The sequence below is a fragment of the Cyclopterus lumpus genome, chromosome 3, assembly GCF_009769545.1.
Source record: "Cyclopterus lumpus isolate fCycLum1 chromosome 3, fCycLum1.pri, whole genome shotgun sequence".
NCBI lineage: Eukaryota > Metazoa > Chordata > Actinopteri > Perciformes > Cyclopteridae > Cyclopterus > Cyclopterus lumpus.
In genome coordinates this window covers 9,401,660-9,423,222 of record NC_046968.1, presented here as the reverse complement: position 1 = coordinate 9,423,222, position 21,563 = coordinate 9,401,660, and the positions used below count along the sequence as shown (strand labels likewise).

Below are 21,563 nucleotides of genomic sequence, written 5' to 3'. Positions count from 1 at the left end.
GTACATCAATTACTACATTTTACACGCGCATTGGGCAATCTCAAGACCAGAGCTTTGGTCTGGTCCTCGTCCTGCCAGCGCTCCTCTCATGACTGTATTAGAATGATTGTTTTTTTGTCGGGCAGTGGAGGGTGTCATCATCAGAGGCCTGGCGGCTGAAATGGACCTCGATCTCATCTTGACTGTGGGCTTAAGCATCACTGCCATGCATCCTAGCCAGGCAAAGCACAACATAATCATCAATGGTGTGATGAGATCGGCCTATTAGACAGCCTAACAGCTGGGTTGAATAAACTGGGTTGAAATAAGAATAATACACATGAGACCATCAAGACTTGTACCTTTCCATTTCCTGTTCCTGCTCCTCGATGTCTTCCAGATCTCCTTTTGACAATTGTTGAATAAGTGCCACGCCTATGCAGTCTCCCATGACATTTATAACTGTGTTGCAGCGGTCTCTGAAAGGCACAGACAACATCAGACAATGAAAGTAGAGGATATATGCAGCTTTAAACTGATTTTTTGTCTTTATTATATTATATAACTTTGCACTTTTAAAATTGCGATTAGCTATTGTGTAGCTGACATGTACATTAGCTTGCACATTTATGATAAATTTAGCATAAATACATAATAACACAGAATAAAAAAAGGAAGAAATACTTATCTGACGTGACCCTCGAAATGCTGTTAATAGGTTTGATTTTAACTGTTTAAATTACATTGAACAACAATTACACAATATACCTCAAATTAAAAAAACGTATGTTCATATTGAATGAAGAAATAACATCAGCTAACATGGGTTAGCATAGTCTATCCCATAATTTCCCACTCACGAATACTACTAACTGTGAAACAGTTACTATATAAAAAGTATTTTTTTTAAACAAAGTGACAACTACATTTATGAAGGATTGGCTAATAAGGCCTCCTACAACTGTTATGTTTGAAAGTGTGATGCTACAGGGACTTCCAGATTACACTGTTCAATGCTTTTGATTGGGCGGGGCTTCACGTTTCCTTGCAACCTTAACTTTCCTTAGCTCAGATGTTTTTTAGGTTTAAATGGAGTAACCCAATTTGGTAAGCCACTAGTTTAGAACTAGATAATAGAGGTCAGGATGGACTTTACACCAAACTTAGTAACACGTGTGAATAGCTGACACAGAAAATGCAGCTGTAGAAATCGATTGATCACATTTTGAACTGCAGCTTAGACCTGCATGAGACACTGTATCACCACTAGAAGGCAGGCTTCATTTGCAGGTAAATCAACCGCAGACAAAACAAAAAAAGTGGTCACTGCTCCTCGAGCTGCGATCCCAGTGGCTCTTATGCTCGTCACTGCTGATGTCAAACTGCAGATCAAACACACATACTGTCCTCAGGAAACTGTAACATGCTTCTTCTTTGTTAAAGTCTCCTCCTCTTAAAGACCTCAAAATAAACACTTTATAGCAATATCAACTTTGTCTATGATGATGATGCTAAGATTTCCTAAAGAACAGGAAGAGCAGCTTACGCGATGATAATCAACTTGTTCAAGTCCAGATCGATGTGGTTGATTTGGGCAACGAAAACTACTGCGACCACTTCATAAAGGACCGTTCCATCCATTTTGATGTTGGTCCAGATGGGCAGAATGAGGCGACTGATTCTTTTGTCGATCTTGAGTCTCTCCTCACAACATTGGAAAGTTAGTGGCAGTGTGGCAGATCTTGGAGAAACACAAGGCATCCTTTGTTTGTGCATTTCTCATATGGAAACATTAGAAATGTGAAGATCTCAAATATGTTACTTGTCTTGCTTAGCTCTGATGATGACTGTACAAATAAGCAGTGATCATGAACTCACAGATCTCTGTGTTACATCATCTTACCTGGAAGAGACAATGAGTGCAGTCTTTAAGGCAGGAAAAACCTCCTTGATGACAGCATAGGGGTTACATCTCGCAAACAGGAAATAGATCAGGGGTAAGGCTGAAACACACAATGAATGCATAATCAATACTGATTGTAAAATGATGGGATAATGCTAATGCAACGACATAGTGCAGCAGTAGCACAAGAGTCAGCACAATGTCCATTATAGGACGATATATACCCAGACTTTGATAACATTAGCTAATTAGGTTCATTAGTTTTATTGATGAATTCAACTTCATTTGTCAGAGTGACGTCATTTCAGTGATAAAAACGTAAAAGGTGAACATACCCAAAAACTACTACTCCCATGAACTTTCCGAGTTTGATGGCTATTTCCCAGTCGTCAGCCTCAATGACAATGCCTATGACCATGAAGACCATTCCAAATGGCAAGAAGCTGGAAAGAAAACCATGAAATGGAAAAAATGAAGGCAAGACTAACTGACTGAGCAAACGCAGATGTTGTCTGAATCGCATTAATATATGAATATATTTTTTTTATATTATATATAGTTTCTTATATACTAAAGAAAGAATCAAAGATGTTCTCATTTCAGTAAGTGAAAGAACTTTAAAACTGACCTGAAACTCTATAATGCAAGTAATATTTAACAGGGGTAGAAGAGTGAAAGATGCTGCTATGTTTTGTCAGAAATAAAATGTCACTATTTCTAATAATACTGTGAACAAAAAAGACACCACATTCAGCGTTTTAACATAAATACTTACAACTGTTGGATATGTACTGTATTTCTATATTTGTTGGAGAAAGTCAATCATATATTTAATGGTATGTTGTATCACCTTACCCCAGAATCCAGTGGACCACACATTGTGCTGCCTCGTCGAACACAGTATATAACTCTAATAGGACATCTTCACGTTCTCCTATCCTGATGATGCCCAGGCCAATCAGATAAGACCAGAACATCAGGCCCAACATGTTGGTGCCTTCAACATAATGTCTCACAATTTGCACATGTGTTGCATTCTGTAACCAGACCAGAAACTCATTATGAATAATAGTCTGAGAGCAACTTTATGTATGAAAGATTATCTCTACAAATGCTATCTCCACAAAATGATCTTCTTAGTGACAAGGGAAAAATATGTACCTGCTCCAAAGTCAAATGTTGCTCATCCGCCTCAATTATAGACTCAAACCTCTCAGTCTTGTACTATAATAGAAATAAATAGTGTTCAAATCATAAATATTAGAAGAAATGAATCATATGCCCCTATTGAAAAGCACACCTGTCGGGATTAATCCAGGTTTTCTGGAAAAATGTTCCTGTAAAAAACATGCAAAAGTCACATTCATTGGTGGGCTTGAAAATGTTGGCAAATCACTCAAGAAATGCGGCTTTACCAACGACATGATTTGCTGGAACACCTGAAATACCAAATTATTTCTGCTTAAGAAAAACATTAATGAATGTGAATTCTATTGTTTGACGTTCCAGCACTTTCTGAAGTGATGTCACTGACCCTAAAACCTGCTGAAGTGGATGTGCAGAGAAACCAGAAATGATGTCAAAATATACACTTTCTTCTCACCAGACTAGATCCACCAAGACGTCGACAATAGAGATCTTCTTATCTTCTGTATCTTCTGTATCTTCTTTTCTCATGGCATCCACTGGCTCGATGGACAGAGCCAGGATCAACCCTACAACACAGAATCCACAGTGTCTGCTGTAGTTCTCTCATATGGAGTCAGAGCACAAGACTACACAGCAGATCGATTTAAATGGGCTGACTAGGGACCACGACTGTAAAACATAAAAGTGTTTTACTTGGTATAAAACAGTGAAAAGCAAGAAAAAAATGATCAACATAATTATATAAAACAAACTGTCATTCACATTTTGATCAAGGGTGTTTAAACACCATACTGTGCATGACTGATATAGTTTCAAGGAAAACGCTTAATGTTCACAACTGTGAACATTAAGCGTTTTCAAAGGGTCTCCACTAGGGGCAGACTCTTTTATTGCAGAACAGCTAATTAATCCATAATACAAGCTCACTATAAAATGACTTCCGTTGCAACTGTATTGATGTGGGAGAAGATACACATTCATCATTCCTATTGGTCCATTAAGTTTGCTGATATCACATAATTTAATTCAGCCTCGCTCTCCTTCTGCCCTCTCCATGAGCAGCAGCCTAATTAGCCACCAAGGGAAAGCTGCACTCTGGATTTCTTTACCCCAAATAAACTCACTACTACTTTGTATATTAATAGCCCTCGCTAACAGCAGTCATTGTGACTATTAATATTAATAACATCTCCATGTTTGACACGTCAAAATGTCTGCGGTGAGAAAGGTTTAATAAAATATAGAACACATTCCGGAAGATCATCATGGAAAAAAAATAGTAAATGTGTCACCTGGTTGAAATAGCTGTATTCCCATGTTGACAGAGGATAGTGAATGAGTTTTAAATAGCACATTTACAAGCTCAAGTCAAAAAAAAAGAAAAAAGGAAGTGTTCAAATGCCATATGTGTTTATCAATAAAATGATATATTTCTGAATAAAAACATTGTACAATATTTCTATTACCCAAAGTCACAGACAGAAGAGTCGTTGAGGCAAAATATGCTGACGCCAGTGCAGTGATTTTTCCTGAAGTTCCAAATAGACGAGCAACACCTAGAAAAGACAACATAAGTTACGGTCTGCAGACTGCAGGTTGGAGAGTGAGTTAGATCATACAGTATACAAGTGTAACATTAAAGGTAATGTAATGGCAAGTGAGGGGAACACAGTTACATCATAAGGGCGACTGTGGGTCACAGTTTACGTAAAAGTCCAACAAGTTAAAAGCATCAACAAACATATCAATACAATAAATACAAATTCAATAGAAACATTATAAAGAATGTCAGCAGTAAAATGACGAGATCACCGAAAAGAGGTGATTTTAAAGTGATCACTGATTTTGGAAGCCTTTTATCTCCTCAGGGAGGTCGATACAAAGCCGAGGGGCCCTGATAGCAAAAGCACGGTCACCTTTAGCTTTGACTTTGGAACAGCCAGAAGGACCCCACCCAAGTATCTAAGGCTGCGAGCTGGCTCACGGACTCAGCGTTCTGCTATATAGCTTGCAGCCAGGCCTAGAGGTGCTTTAAAAGTGGAGCCAGTGGAGAGAAGCCAGGATTGGGGGGGATGTGAAGTTCTTAGTTAAAACTAGTGAAAAGCCTAGCTGCTGAATTATGAACTAGCGACGGGACTCATAATGTTCGGGGGACTGAACAATATGATTTTTTTTATTTTGAGATATCAAGTTGAAGAAAATGTTGTGCCATCCAACAATTGACATCACTAAGACAGTTTAAAACAGCAGCTAGACTTCTTGGGTCATAAGGTCTCACAGCGAGGCATATCTGTGTGTCGCATGAATAGCAATAATTGGAGGATTTGACTCATTTTCAACAGGTGGTTAGACGAGTTGATAGACAGATGGATAATGGACTAAGGACCGATATAAACATTCTGAACCTGGACTCAAACCCCTTTAATTTTAAGATTAGCTGACGGCGGCTGAAGTTAGCTAATGTTAGCAAACTTTAGGTAGGTATTTCTATGTAAGTGGCATGACTGAGTTAGTTTATTGCCTTCATCACTCTTCTATTTGTGTAGCATTTACCATTATCATGTACTTGTGACTGGTGTCCACGGTGGCTGGTGTTCATCTGGTTATTCCCTTGGAGGTGATTTAGTTTTAGCTTCAACTTGCCAAACCACCAGTATGTTCTTTATAAAAGCTGTGTGCACAGCCTGTTGTACTGGGGCTTACCTGTCGTCACACTTGTGATGAGGAAAGGAGTGGTAACCACATGCAAAGTATGCAATATAAACTCTCCTGGTAAACTGATGTAGAATTTGCCTTGTTCGGACGGAGTGACAGAGAACTTGATGATCAAGCCCAGGACAATACCTGTGAGACAATAACAAAGACATGTGCATTGCTGTCACTGCTTCTTTAACACTCAGTTTATAAACCTAATACATCTAATAATTCAATCCAAAAAAAGTTGTATGTTTTGGATGCAATTGTTGGTGTAAAGCTAGGTTAATGAACTACAACTCTTAATCATGCAGTTGCATCCTGGTAAATAGACCTCTTTACCATTTCCTAAAAGTATCTTATAACTTAGTGACTTAGCTGATTCATTTTGTCAAATAGGTTTTACATTTGAATACTTGGTTTTCAATAAGATTGAATTCCAATTGCAGTTTCTTAATATCCCTGACTAAAAAAAAAAAAAAAAAATCTTAAATGATTAAATTAGGTTAACTGTGTGCTAAACAAGCCAGGTCTGAGGATACAGACCAGATCATCATCCAGCTCCTCGTCTGCTGGGCCCACGACATCCACCGGTAGTCTACTTAATCTTAACTTTCTTTGTATGCAAGCCCAGGAAAATCATTCTTTAATTAAAAGTAAAAAACAAAATTCTGTTAATAGGTCACACTCCTGAAGACATGGAGACACCAGTTTGGGTGTGTGGCCGGTGCAGGGAACCTGACCTCCCCAAGAGCTCGGAGAGATTGGTGTTGTGGGTCCATTGTGACGAGGAGCTGGATTTTGAAGATTGAAGAAGATTATTATTTTAAATTCTATTTGTGTCCTGATTTTGTACTTAAATATTTAAATGTTTGCATCATCTTTTCAAGAATTTGCACAAGTCATTTGTCTTTTGCTTTACCAATGTAGCTTTTCAATCATGAATACTTGTGTTTTAGTTTTAATATAACTATTACTCTGCACTGTGTGTTATGATAGTAATTGTTATATAAAACATGTGTGCATACTTGTTCAATTGTTTTGCAAGTGATTGACATGAGAAGAGTTTAACAAAACATCCAGCAGGTGTTAATTAAATGGAAATTAAGGAGATTTTATTGCGTAGTTTAGACTTGTTGACGCGTGATATCTTATTGTGAAGGACAGAACTACGGTCCCGGACGTGTTGACAGCATTGATGTACATTTTGATGACCCTGGAACAAGTTAATGGTCGTTTCTCAATCCAAAGTACGCTGAGTACAGACTTGGGTGCGGTACATATGTTTATTGTGCGGTTGCAATAGATGATGTAATGAACTCAATATGGATTCATTTTGTTTTATACAGGCCAAAAAATGATCCTGCAAAGACATTTTTATTTAGTTTAGTTTATTTGGTGCGAACAGTAAAATAACTTAAAGGATCTTACGTCGGACAGCTTACTGGCATTATTGTCATATCAGAGTCAGCAATAAAGTCAAAGTTCAATGTAAATCAACTCTTTCTACAGTCTGATTAGCCTGAAACATTCACCCAAATAATTTAAGAAGGCTTCAGTTCAATAAATAGTAGTCTTCATGAATTTGAACAAACCTTAGGGACACTGGATTTAGTCACTGGAATCATGAAGCTATTGATTACAGTGCATCAGTGTGAATGCACATCAACTCATGCACATAAAAACATAACAAAAAAACTACAGAGGACAGATTTATTTTCTTTATTCTCCCCAAATTTCCTTCCATTGCTCGGTGTTTGTAGTAAAAAAAAAATGCATCCGGTATCGTTTTGTTAACCTTGAGCTGTGTTGCACATGGTGAAACTGACATAAAACATATTGTGGACTTAAAGGCCTGAACAAAGGACAACACAGTTTACAATAATGTTTATGGTTTCCCAGTTTCACTGGAACTACAGTGTAAAAGGATACAGAAAGATACAAGAGTAGATCATTACAAAAGATGTAAAAGTTCCATTTTCTTCCCTTCAAAACTAATAATAATAATAATAATAATAATAATAATAAGTGTGATCCTTCACAAAAGCACAATCCAACAACTCATCTCTTGCAAAAACTGTTCAGTAACATACATTATCCCTCAATAAAAATGTCTTAAAATAAAGCTCATTATATACATACTGTACCTCTTAAAATAGATGATTTTCAGTACATTCATACTCTTAAACAGTCTCACACTTCGGAAGGAAACAATGCAATTATGGATTTAATTTGTGTGCACACATTACAGACACATATGCACATTATTATAATCAAATTACAGTTTGAGTATAAAGATTATAGTTCCTTTTTCCACTCACTATTTTGAATAGAATACATGGAAGCAGTAACAGGCCAAACTGCAGTTCATTTCACTACATACAAATAATATAATTAAAACAGCTCCTATCTTTACATACCTGGTCCAGTACTGGTTTTGTGTGCTCCTCACTAACCAACAGGTTGTGTCTGAGACTGAGGTTTCTCGAAGGCAATGCGTCACAATGTCATCCAACAACAGGAGGTGTACTAAAAAGCAGAAAGAAATAAATAAAAGCTACAGTAGAACAAGTGGGCTCAGTCTAGTTTTCCCGGTCGATGAACTGCAGGTGGATGGGGGCAGCAGGGCACAGCAGGCCGTGGGTTTTGGCTTTGACATCAGCGGTGAGCGGAGACATGCAAATGCGGAACCTTTGAATGAGCTGCACAGGAGGAGAAGACACAGAAGTCAGTCAGAGTACATGACTCGTTGCCTGAGAGTACATTTACATGCGTTTCTCTTGAAGCCAAACATCTTTAGTAGCACCGCTGGGAACTTAAACACTTCCTCTGGCCATTGAGGTTGACGGTTTCATAAATATGCAAAGATTGTGCGGCGACTATGGGTCAGTGGTTAGCATGCCCGTCTTTCAATTAAGGAGTTGGCAGTTCAATCCCTGCCCTAGTTGATGTGTCCTTGAGCAAGACACTTAACCCTGCATTGCTCCCCGTAGCTGTGTCTACGGTGTATAATGTAAAGTGTCTTTGAGTATCTTGAAAAGCACTATATAAATTAAATGGATTATTATTATTATTATTATTTTCAAAGACTAGTATAGTTAAAATATGTCCATTTTCCATGAAATGACTCAACAAAACGCTGAAGTCTTGTTTCAATTTGGTTTGGTTTAAGCTTGCAAACTTCTCAAAAGCCCGATGTAAAAAAAAGGCAGGATAGACCTTTAATTAGCATTTACACTGATTATTCAGTATTATAAAGTAAATGTTTTCATCAGTGATTTGTGTAGTCGACAATGAAGCCCTGAAGATCTGATCGAGAAACTTGCTTGAGTCGTCTCTGGATCTGGCTTATATATATATATTGGATCTTATCTCTGGATCTGGCTTATATATTTTACGGTGTCTTGCAGAGCTGGGCACTGTTGTATGCATTACGTAATATAAGACCTTCATTCATACAAGTGGCTATTTCTGGAGGTGTTTGAAGACACATTGTGCATGGTCAAGTATTCCCTTACCCTTGTGAGAGCTAGATGCATCTCTAACTCGGCTACTCTCTTGCCAATGCAGCTCCTGATGCCGTAGCCAAAGGGAATTGAGCCGAAGTTGTCGACGCGATCCGTGGAATCTTTCCTTATCCAGCGATCCGGTCGAAAGTCTGAAGCATCGGCAAAGTTCTCTTCGTCGAAAGATGTGGAGTAGTGACAAAGGGCCAACTGAGTCTAACAAAGTGAGAAAAGAAGGCCGTCAGTTGGGTAATGAAACAGCTGGACTATTGTATGTGTACAAGAGGAGAAGGGAGAGACGTATGAGTAATGCAGGCTCATGTTACATCTGGTCCCACTGTAATGTTTCTGGCTTCTTTCACAGTCATGCCTTTTCTACAGCAACATGCACACAAGGACATCTATTATGTCTTACCCCTTTTGGGATGAAGTATCCGCCCACAACCAAGTCATCCTGGGTAATCCGTCCGTTTCCAGGGAGAACTGGAAAAAGCCTGCTCCCAGGGAGAGGGGGTACACAAAGACTGTTATTCAACCGCACTATACATTCATCTTCTCGGAAAGTTTAAGTCCAAGATAATTGGATAAGGCAAGGCAAGTTTATTTATAGAGCACAATTCGTACACAAGGCAATTCAAAGTGCTTTACAGCTACATAAAATCACAAAGACAAATAAAATCATTCCATAAAAACATTAAAATAATCATTAATTATATTAAAAGCGATAGGATTGACCCCTGGGGAACCCCACAGGTCAAAGCCATTTGGTCTGAGACACAGTTACCAATTTCAACAAAATCAACCTGTCCTCAAGATAGGACTTGAACCAGTTTAGAGCAGTACCAGAGATTCCCACCCAGTTTTCTAACCTCTGTAATAAGATCCCATGGTCAACCGTGTCAAAGGCAGCGCTCAGGTCCAGCAGAACTAAGACTGAGACTTTGCCTGCGTCTGTGTTCAGGCGGATATCATTTGTCACCTTGATCAGAGCTGTCTCAGTGCTGTGGTGGGGCCTAAAACCTGATTGGAAAGTATCAAACGCATTGTTAGACAGGAGAAAGTCAGTAAGCTGTTGGTATACAACCTTCTCTAGGACTTTGCCTAAGAATGGCAGGTTTGATATGGGCCGGTAGTTGTTCAGTACTGTGGCATCAAGACTGCTCTTCTTTAAAAGAGGTTCAATGACAGCAGTTTTTAAGGCCTTTGGAAATGTTCCAGTCTGGAGTGAGATGTTGACCAGGTGAGCGAGTTGTGGTAACAAACTGCTCAGCACAGACTTTAGAAATCTAGTGGGTAAGTCATCAAGGCAGCATGTCGATGGACTCAGACTGCAGATGATCTCTTCGACTCTGTTGTCAGTGACAGGTATGAAATGTGTCGGCTCTAGGTGTCTAGCTGGCTGCAGAGTAGATATTTGTGTTGTGGAATTGATGGCATTTTTAATGCCTTGAACTTTGTCATTAAAGAATATTGCAAACTTATTACACTTAGATATATAATTGAGTTCTAAGGGCAGTGAAACAGGAGAGTTTGTTAATCTGTTTACTGTAGCAAACAGGACACGAGAGTTGTTACTGCAGTTTGTGATGATTTCAGAAAAATAACTCTCCCTTGTTCTACGCAAAGTCTGGTTGAACGCACATAACCTTTCTTTGTAAATCTCATAATGAACCTGGAGCGTTGACTTGCGCCATTTCCGTTCGGCTCTCCGGCAATCCCTTTTCTGTGCCCTGACCGAGTCTTCTTTTCTCCATGGTGCCTTTTGCCTACATTTAACCATTCTAACCTTGACAGGAGCAATGGTATCCAAAACATTTAAAACACTTGATGTGTAAGAGTTCAACAGATCAACATTAGAACACGGGGTATTTTCAAATCATTTCCATAAACTGTGTCCCTGTGCCGTCATTTAGTCTTTTTCGAACAACTGCAGACCTAACTGCTGGTTTGGGTGTAACAGACAAGTAAAAAAAAACACAAAATTGGTCAGATAAAGCAACATCAACGACATTCACTCTTGAAATAATGGTAATTATTGGTAATGAGCACATCTAGAGTGTGCCCTCTGTTGTGGGTGGGCTCAGACATATCAAGGACAGCAGTGAGTTCTTTCGCTTGCCTGTCATTGGCTACATCCACATGCACATTCAAGTCCCCTGTAATGACTAAACAGTCAAAATCTGAAAGTAATTCAGTAAAATCATCAATAAAACAATTCTGTGGTGGTTTGTAAATAGTAATATAAAGTATGGAAGATTGTTTGATCTCCATTTTGAATGACAAATACTCAAATTTGTGGGTGAGTATATTGTCCCTCAATATGGCACAAACCCCCCCACCCCTCTGGTTTTGTCGAGTTTCAGACACAAAATTGAAGTGAGGTGGACTAGACTCAATCAGGACTGCATTAGCTGTGTTTTTGTCAAGCCATGTCTCAGTTAAAAACATAAAATCAAGATTTGTAAGAGGAAATAAAACTATTAATTAAAAAAGATTTGTTACTTAAAGATCTGACATTGAGTACTGCGTGTTTGAGATTAGCTAAAGTTGAACCGGACGCTGTGTTCTTGCAGGGGATATGAATTAGATTTCTCTGATCAGACAGTCTGACTGTCCCTCTCTTATTTAATCTATGTGTTTGGACAGTAGTTATTGTTTTAGACACTCTCTCCCTGGACCTCCGGTTGATATGGGGTTTAGCAACGCAGAGGCCCACAGCTGCTATCAACAGCATTGATGCCGTTGATAGCAGCTGTGGGCACCGGTGGTGGGGGCCGAGCTGGGGTGGCCTTGGCTGGTGGAGGATGCTGAGGAGGGAGAGGGGCGTGATTCCTTTTTGGGGAACGAATCCTTGATCTTGCCATGTCTGGAGTGAGGGGAACCATTTTAATCCCAGATTTCACCAAGCTTTCAAGATAATCAGGAAGCTTCATGGGTGACGGTGGAGACGAGAACAAAAGTGAAGCGTCTCTGGAGGGTGTAGATGCAGTAGGTGGGTTCCAGGCCTGTGGTGAGGACTGTGGGGAAGGTGATGGAGGAGCTGCTGCCTCTGAATCCTGTGTTCGGGATGCTGCATGAGCCGCTGTGATCAAATCACTCACTGGGGCCTTGGGTGGCGAGGCAGGAGCCATTCTCTCGCTCCTCTCTGTGGCAGCACAGGATCTGGTCTAGGCCTTTTCTGATGCCTTAGAGCGTGGAGGAGGATATCCGTCAGTCGTCTCACTCCACCTCTGTTCAGGTGTGGGCCTTTTCCTTTAAACAGATCGCCTCTTTGCCAGAAAGATTTGAAGTTGTCAATGAAGTGCAGTCCTCTGGATTCACAGACTTTGAACAGCCATGTGTTCAACTGAAGCAGGCGGCTGAATTTGTTTATCCTGACGTTTGGGAGTGGTCCACTAATGAACGTGGGTATTTCCTGAAGTCCCTTTTCGGTTTCTAAGGTAAAAATCCATCCCTGTAGCGCACACATTTCTTGTTGATATATCCGACAGCTTTCACAGGGAGACTGTTTGTATTACTCCTTTGGGCATGTTGAGAAAATTGAGTAATCTGCTCATAGATTTTCACAAAAAAGAAAGAAATAAAAGCAGAAAGCAGAAGAAAATGCAGAAAAATGCAGGAGCAAGCAGAAAAGCGTCTGGACTGCTCGAGAACCAGGAAGCATATACGGATAAGTAAAAGCCCGACACAGAGAAAGGTAAAGAAGATGTGAACATATTGAACAAAGCGAAGGCCTAACTTTTAAATAGTATATGTAACCATTGCCGAGTTGTCTCGAACACTGCAAGTGAGAGCAAACCAAAAAACTAGAACAAATGTGAGACCTCGACAGCTAGTGAAGAAACAAAAACCATAAAGAGTACAACTATCCATGCAGCCTGCACCTGAGTGTCTCTTTGACCAGCCCTCTGACGAGAGGCAGATGAGGGACATCGTCGGCTGTGGCTACTGCTCCTGGTCCCAGAGTTGTTGTCACTTCCTGAAAGATTTGCTGCTGTACATGCGGGTGCCGTGCCAACAGGTAGCTGGCCCAGGACAGGGTGAAGGATGTCTGGGAGAATAGAAAAGGCCATCTGATTATTATTAGATAATTTCTTCTTTTCTTTTTCAGTGGTAAACATAACTCTTTGAATGTGTAACATATTAGTTTTGTTCATTTGCGCTTAAATTAAATTAAATTGCCTTTTTTGTCTTGATGTTTTGCAATAGGTTTGACTGCAATGTAAGCTGATAGAGTTTCTGTGAAGTTGCATAACGGTGAGTGGCTTCAAGGGAGAGGATGTTTATTCCACATGCTGTGAGGACACTTGATTCCACTCCACCAGCTGCACTTGGAGCTCTTAATCCCCCGGCCTTTCTCATCCAAATGTACCTTGATTACAAAGGCACTCTATTGTTCAACACTGTTCCAACAGCAGCATGACAAGCTGCGCGGTTTAAAGCCGTGACAAGGATAAGTAGTATTGAAAATAATCCTAATTATTTAGCGCATCAAAAGAGAAATGGAATTTTAAACCAGTGCCCATCTCGCTCTGGTTCTACAATTTTGGATATTTTGCCAGAACACACGCGCACGCACGGTTTCCCTTTGTCATGAGACAACCAGATTTTTTTTATTTCCTCCTTTTTCGTGACCGCCCTACCAATTTGTTCCCATCATCCCATCATCTGTTCTCAACTCGTCCTTTTATATGCGACTTATAAGTCACTGATAAGTTCATTTAAATTATGTAGGCAGGGAAGCAAATTATCTTTCCTGTATTCATGTCATATCTTAAATCACTGTACCAAATTCCTTGTTACCCCAACCCACATCTTTTTTTTTTTTCTGGCACCCTGCCTATCTTTTCATCCAGCCTCCTCCATTTTCAGGATGTATCTGAGGTCTAGCCTTGTTTTCTCCTTCAACATCACACTGAATACACCCTTCAGAGGTCAGTTGAAGGTCAGTGTCTCTCACTAACTAATTATCAAAAGAGGCTCTATCCTTTTATAAGCCCCAACATCCTTCTCACGGTTACATCTCCCACCTCCCTCTTCCCTCTGTTCTTCCTCAGATTCTCCCTCCCACTTTGTCATCCCCGTCTCCCCATCTAACCAACCGGGACAGATGCTGGCAACACCTCAGACAAAGCTAGAGAGGAATCATATGACAAACGCTCATCCAAAAACAGCTTTGAAAGGCTGAGGCGTCCCCCGTCTATAAACACATATCGTACACCTAACTCGTCTGTCTCCCCCGCTTATGACGCTAGCCTTCCATTACTTTGATTCACTCTTCCTCAGGCCAACCCTTTTTTCTCCCCCTCATCTCACCTCTGCTCAGTCTGGGATATAACTCTGGCTCTAGCTAATGTGTCTTGACACCTCTTGTGTGTGCGCTGAGTAAAGGGAAATGCACACCCCCTACCAGGCTGTGGCCATTACCACAAGTTCAACCAAAACACTCAGCCTTTTATCCCTTCGGCCCCCAGCTCAGAACAAAACGTTCTACACCCATAATTATCATTAGTCTGACAGTACCCCAAACAAATTAGGCAGTAACTGAGCACACAGTTCAGGTGCAGATAAGCACATACCAGTCAAGTGCAAAGCAGTTGGAACATCGAGCATTATCGGACAAAACAGATTTGAGTTTCAGGAATATTTTGAGTTTCATTTAAAATATCCTTTGTGAACCTTTGACTTTCTGTCCGTTAAATTGTGTTGCGTCTGATGACTCAGGGCTGTCATGAAAGTGGTACTTTCCCATCGATTTTTAAACATGCAATCGTACAACCTCTTTTAAAGAAACCTAAGCTTGATTCTTCTGTTGTTTCCAATTTTAGGCCAATTTCAAAACTTCCATTTTTATCAAAAGTTTTAGAAAAAGTGGTTTCAACACAACTCCTAGCTTTTATGAATCATAATAATATATTTGAGAAATTTCAGTCAGCTTTTAGAGCACTTCATAGCACAGAAACTGCCCTCCTCAAGGTAACTAATGACTTCCTTTTAGCAGCAGACAAGGGGGAGAACGCCGTTTTAATTCTTTTAGACCTTAGTGCAGCTTTTGATACTGTAGATCACGCCATTTTAATCGATCGCCTCAAAACCTGGGTTGGCATCAAGGACACTGCACTTGGCTGGTTTTATTCTTACCTTTTAGAAAGATCGTACTCGGTCACCATAGGTAATCACTCGTCTTCCACGACTCACATTACCTGTGGTGTACCACAAGGTTCAATTTTAGGTCCACTTTTATTTTCTATCTACATGCTTTCGCCAAATCCTCCAGCGACACAACGTATCTTTTCATTGCTATGCAGACGACACACAGATATACCTTCCGCTGAGACCTGGTGACCCAGAGAGCCTGGCTGCTGTCTTAGATTGTCTCTCTGACGTTAACTGCTGGATGGCTCCACATTTTCTTCAGCTCAATAACTCCAAATCAGAAGTCATATTATTCAGTTCCCCAAACAATAACACCAGTCTCATCAAGAGTCAACTTGGTCCCCTGGCTGCTTATTTAAAACTTGTTGCCAGAAATGTGGGTGTAATGTTTGACTCTCAATTAAATTTTGAATCACAGATCAAAAAAAATGTCCAGTCCTGCTTCTTTCAATTAAGAATAATCTCAAAAACCAAACCCATATTGTCACGTTCAGATCTGGAAAAAGTCATTCATGCACTCATTTTCTCTCGACTCGACTACTGCAACTCCCTCCTTTCCGGCATAAATCAAATATCCATCTCCCGCCTCCAACTAGTCCAGAATGCAGCAGCTCGGCCTCTAACAGACGGCATCACATGACTCCAGTCCTGCCTCTCTCCACTGGCTCCCTGTTAGTTTTAGAATTGATTTTAAGATTTTGCTGCTCACTTTTAAAGCGCGCCTGGGTTTGGCCCCCAGCTACATCATTGAAATGTTAGCCCCATATGAGCCAGCTCGCAGCCTTAGATCCTCCGGTGGGGCCCTTCAAGGCCCTTCAAGGCACTTCAAGACCCTTCAAGACCCTTCTGGCCGTTCCAAAGTCAAGGCTCAAATCAAAAGGGTGACCGTGCTTTTGCCATCAGAGCCCCTCGACTTTGGAACGACCTACCTGTGAGGATAAGACTAGCATAATCAGTAGCTTCTTTTAAAATCACTTCTTAAAACCCATTTTTATAGAACTGCTTTTAAGTGATGTTGTCCTTTTATGCAGTTTCCCCTTGTTTCCCCTGTTTTAGTTTGTCTGTTCTGCTTTATTTTGTATTTGTAATTTTCTATTCCTCTATTGTGTTCATTGCCTCATGTATTTTCTGAAATGTTTACTTGTATTGATGTTATGTTTTTACCTTGCTTATATGTAGAGTACTTTGTAAACTCTGTTTTTAAAGGTGCTATATAAATAAATGTATTATGTCTCTGCTCGCCTAAAGTGTTTCCCATTTCACCAATCTGCCAAATAGAAAAAGGTAAAACTTTCCCTCGAAAAAGATACTTCAACGTCATTAAACCAAAAGTCTTAATTATTTACAACCGCTATCAAATTATGTTCCAATGTCCACACACACACACGGAGAAGAGAGAAAAAAGAAGACAAAAGCTCCCCCTGTGTAGCGCTAACAGACAATGACAAATGACAAGAAACCAGATCTGAGTGAGAACAAGTTTGTCAGTGGGATACTGTGTAACCTCCCGATTCACTGCTCTGACCTGACGCTGGCACAGCCACACAGGCATGGACGTGGCGCCAGAAACCCAACCCCTGAAACTCAACACTGAAATAAACACAGACACACGTGCAACTCCAAACCCCTCCAGCTCCTGCTAAAGAACCTTTACACGCCTCATGCCACTCCCTGCACATGGAATTAAAGACAGGCACACACACACACACACACACACACACACACACCGTGTCGACCCCAGCCAGTAGCATCTCCGTTAAATTGGCGTAGATCTCCTCCATGGTCATCTCCTTGGTAATGAGCAAGTGTGTGAGCAGTCCCCCCTTCACGTCCTCTCCCCGCTCCAGCTGTGCCTTGATCTCGCCAAGCCTCTTATCAACATGTAAACGGCCTGGAATCAGACGGAGTAAAACAAGTTGGGATGAATGGAAAGGGGGGAAGAGACGGAGAGGTGAAAGAGGGTAGTGAAGGAAATGGAAAAAAGAAACAAAGACTGTAACGGAGGGGCCCCTTACTCCCACAATCCCATTATAGAGCAGTGGAGATTTATATGCAAATCAAAATTCCTTTCAATTGATGCCAGGCTATTTATTTGAAAAGAAAAGAAAAAAGTTTCCAAATGCTGAACCAGAACCGAGCTGTACGGTTTTGTTTTTAAAAAAGTACCACAGAGAAAGCATTAGCTAACATATTTACACACACACTGACTATTTATAAGCTATTTTCTAATGATGTTCGCAGGAAGCCATTCTGGAAACATGTGGAGTGGTCATACATCTCTCTGCCTCAACTGTGTTTTTGCAGGATGCAAAAATGCCTATTGGTTGCCTTTTAAAAGTCAACAACTTCCTTAAGCCCCTCCAGTCATCCTGAAAAAAAGCACAGGAAATCTTGAAGCATTACACCGATTTACCATGGAGAGTGCGCCTGGGAAAAATGTCTTCTCTGCCTCTGTTGAAGCTTGGTCAAGTCTGAAAAAAACACTCCTGATGATGGCTTTTATGCGTAGGGACTACAAATGAACAACATCAAATGCCTTGCCATCCAGAGTCTTTGCAACTTTACCCGTAGGGGCCACAAATCAGGATATCTCTACCTCCCCTGCTTCAATTTAGTACTAAACTGCTGGAAGGCACTTTTATTATGAAAGTACTCTAGTTACTGCAAGCAGATCATCCACAGGCACATACAAGTATACTAAAAAAGTTTTGGTTTGGTGCCCCTTGAGGTCAATATGACTACACTTACTGAATTTGAAGAGGCCATCCCAGGAGAGACAGAACTCCTCCCATGGTTTGGGGATGACTGGTCGGAGCCACTTGGGGATGGCCCCGGCATACATGGTTGTCTTGAAGGAGCTGAACATGAGGTGCAGCGCGCTGATGTATTCTTGGGTTTCCCGGGGAATCTCATTTTCCAAACAGCCTAATCGGGACTCGTACAAAATGGCTGCTACACCTGTAAAGACGATGGCAAAGAAGAGGGAGACAAGAGTTTGAATCATTTTTTTTTTGTACAGTTGAAAAGCTGCAAGGGTTCCTTCCCGTGTTCCTGAAGTCCAACTGGAATGCAAGGCAGGTGCATCACAATGTGCACAGGGTTTATTTGTCTTTTTCCTGTCTCTTGTCTCTCTGCCATCACCTCTTCCTGCCTACATGTTGTCCTCTCTGAAGGCCTCGGCCACGTCGCCCCTCCTCATCCATACCTAACCTGCACCATCCTTTTCCCAATCCGCCCCCTTCCCAACATCCAATTCATTCACAAACACCCAGCGTAGGCTATTTACAAACCTTCCATGGAATATTTGAAGAAGAGGTCATTCACATTGAGTACAGTTGCTCCGTCAGGCTCCTGGGCGCGCAGAATCTGAACTCTCTTGATGAGGTCATCGACCACTTCGTTCACGTCATCAGAGAAGACTGCGACATCACGGGGACGCATGATGAGCTGCCGGAGGACGCTCCGCATCTTCAGCCAATCTTCTCCCTCACTGGAGAACACGGCACAAGAGGCAAGGTGAATCTGTGGCATCCCTCTGTGTCGTTTTGTAATAATGCGGGACATTCACACACGGATTTGGAGGAAACAGATTTGTTTCCATGAAGAATAATATAGGGGTGAAGCTGTTTTTAACAGCTTCACAACTATTATTGTTTTGAGTATTGATGCCAATAGAGTTCAAAAGCAGAGTATTGAGAAGTAAAAGGGTATGCATACTATGAAATGTAGCCTCGACAGAGTTTTGTGTTCTGTCCCTCTACACATATATAAATCACAAAATTCAGGAGGTCCTTGAACTCCTAACTCAAAGATTAAAAGGTTAAAGGGCAACTCACGCTGAGATAAGGCCAGTGGAACTGCCTATCATGTCTCTGTACTCCTTCCAGGACTCCATGTTTGCTCTCTGAGGGGCCACGCCCTCAGCCCTCAGCACCTCAGCCACCAAGTCGCGGTCGGCCACTGAGACCACCAGCTGGGGCCCAAAACGGGATTTGAAAATTTTGCCATACTTCTTCCTGTGCTCCATCTATAAAAGCAGTAGAGACACACACACACACACCCACACACACAACCAAATTGAGTAGTTTTTTTTGGAGGAAATCCAGAACTGATTTGACTCCTTTAGACCGACAGATTATCTATCAAATATAAATGTAACGCAGGATATATGTACATGCAGTTACAGGCTATTAGGTTAGATCTATGTTTCAGCTCGGAAGTGTTAATGTATTTTTGATTGTGTCTGATTGAAGTGAAGATTGAAGATTAGTATTGTCTGGCAGACATAGTCCAGTAGATCCAGTTACACTAGTAGATCCAGTTACACTGTCCTTACTTGAATTTTTATTTAGTCACCATTAAATACCAACCTTTCTTTGTCTGACTGCTGGGTCAGTAAGAGTCAATACTTCAATGCCCATGGCAAATGTTAATGTTCACAGGCTGCACCGATGATGTGGATGAAATTAAGACAGAAAGAAGGGTTTATCTCGAGTTTACGGTTCTTTTTAGATACATCATTATCAGTGGGTGTCACTATCAGTTTGGACCCGCTTCCTTGAAGATGAGCAACTACTTGTCCCGATACCATCATAAGAAATATGGAACCAAACAGGTACTTATTTTGTATGCTGCTTTTGTTTTTTTCATGCCGATTGACAGCTTTGCTAATTTGATATTCTCTTTTACAGCTTTTGAAACATGTTCTCTACATACTGATAGCAAAATGTTTTTTAACAAGATGATTAGTTGTATATTGTTATGGAGATAACGCCTTCAGTGTATCATGAATCCCCCTTGCACACTGCTGAAAAACTCGTTACCTGGAATGGAAAGTTGAGCAGACTCTTGGTGCACTTTTACGCAACCGTCTGTGCCATTTTACGCATAGGTGGCACATTTGGCTGACGTTGACATGGGCTCGCGGCCATCGGTGGGAGACGCAAACAAATGATTGAATCATCATACAAGATGAGACAAAGCACAAAGAAAGGTCACGTTATGCATGGACAACATTACCTGAATTTCATGAATTCTGCTAAAGCCGTCTCTCCAGATGAACTCGATCAAGTTGCCGATGGTGCTGGGTCCAGGCATCTCCTTCAGGGTCATGATTCTGGTTTTCTCGCCGACATCCCGCGCTGTGATCAGTTTGTCAGGCATGGCCTCTTCTCCAGCTGCGGAGATCCCAGAAGCCTCGCTGGCTGCCGACTTGTGCAAGGCGGCGCGTAAAATGAACAGCTGCTTCTTTAGCCGGTCGCCTTGAAGATTCTTCCAGTATGCGGTCGTAAAACGATTCAGGATGGCCATTGTTTTTGGATACTTGTTCGGCGGTTCTGTGCTCAAAAAACAAAGTCGAAAAGCGGCAGCGTTCACATCTGCAAAGGCATGTCCCTGGCACACGCACACGCACTACTCCCCGAACAGCAGAGCTAATGTTAGGCGGGATTGTGTTATGGAACGCTTTTAAAGAGTCGCTTGTGCGAGCGCAGGAGTGGAAGAGGATTGGATGTCCGCTTTCATAAGAAGGGAGGGATAACTCTGTATTCGGGTGTGGGCGTTTCCCCCAAAAGAGCTGCCGGGTTCATTATTTTATTATTGGGAAAGGAGAGCGCTACAATTAGCTCCAAAGATACTTACATCACAGCGATCAATCAGCCGGTGTGCACGTGCACAACCACACACATTGAATCCATGTGCATGTGATTGACGTTAGATAAGGCCAACTTGCATGTTTAAATAAATCCTTATTTAACAAAAGGACAACCCCTACACAGTCCAGCTGAACGTAATCTCGATCCACATTCAGAGACAGATTGCCAAGAAAAGTCATCTAAATCTGGAGCTCATGGAGCCACGAGATGTGCTTTCCAGCCAATGCAATCACTATGCTGAATCAGCTATGTGTGGCTTTCATTTTGAGATGACAATCACAAGTGACTCCCAAACCATGCTTCGATTATTAAGATGTGAATCAGAACACTTCATATCCTGATGCTTTCTCTTTTTAACCCCCCCCCCCCCCCCCCCCCCTCCCCCCCTCCTCTTACCCTCTCTCATCTCAGCAGACACAAGCATCTTGAGGACACAAAACAGGGATTAAACTGACCGGGCCAAAGAAAGGGTGATTGAGGTTACTGTATCCTGTGGTAGAGAGAAGGGTGGCTGAGCAGACA

The 21,563-nt window shown here is 41.2% G+C and overlaps 1 protein-coding gene and 1 long non-coding RNA gene across 5 annotated transcripts; both read right to left on the bottom strand.

Annotated features, from left to right (window-relative positions):
* Positions 1-55: 55 nt before the first annotated feature.
* Positions 56-1,608, bottom strand: LOC117750005. Its single transcript, XR_004611759.1, has 3 exons — positions 1,526-1,608; positions 342-458; positions 56-212 (listed from the first exon to the last, which is right to left on the bottom strand). It is a non-coding gene; the product is annotated as an uncharacterized LOC117750005 (long non-coding RNA).
* Positions 1,609-1,620: 12 nt separating this feature from the next.
* LOC117749994 (cytochrome P450 27C1) lies at positions 1,621-20,806 on the bottom strand. Of its 4 annotated transcripts, none has more exons than XR_004611755.1 (18): positions 20,407-20,806; positions 19,224-19,414; positions 18,678-18,877; positions 18,136-18,345; positions 17,115-17,278; positions 13,116-13,282; positions 9,647-9,725; positions 9,244-9,447; positions 8,146-8,427; positions 5,735-5,875; positions 4,498-4,587; positions 3,486-3,597; positions 3,183-3,219; positions 3,044-3,106; positions 2,738-2,919; positions 2,218-2,325; positions 1,883-1,982; positions 1,621-1,720 (listed from the first exon to the last, which is right to left on the bottom strand). XR_004611755.1 is itself a non-coding variant. In XM_034560817.1 (9 exons), the coding sequence occupies exons 1-9, from the start codon at positions 20,695-20,697 to the stop codon at positions 8,308-8,310; spliced, it is 1,626 nt and encodes a 541-aa protein (XP_034416708.1). In that variant the 5' UTR covers positions 20,698-20,806; the 3' UTR covers positions 7,629-8,307. The 4 variants fall into 4 exon arrangements, 1 of the variants encoding a protein (XP_034416708.1); XR_004611757.1 differs by lacking the exon at positions 20,407-20,806 and adding an exon at positions 20,211-20,297; XR_004611756.1 differs by lacking the exons at positions 3,044-3,106; positions 3,183-3,219.
* Between the last annotated feature and the right edge of the window lie 757 nt (positions 20,807-21,563).

Bases quoted from the DNA above. Each gene is read 5' to 3' on its own strand.
- LOC117749994 (XM_034560817.1), bottom strand. From the start codon at position 20,697: ATGGCCATCCTGAATCGTTTTACGACCGCATACTGGAAGAATCTTCAA. The intron at 18,346-18,677 runs GTTTGTAAATAG...TCGTCTTTACAG, and splicing joins CTTCAAATATTCCATGGAAG to GTGTAGCAGCCATTTTGTAC. The intron at 17,279-18,135 runs GTAAGTGTAGTC...GTCTGATTCCAG, and splicing joins GGATGGCCTCTTCAAATTCA to GCCGTTTACATGTTGATAAG.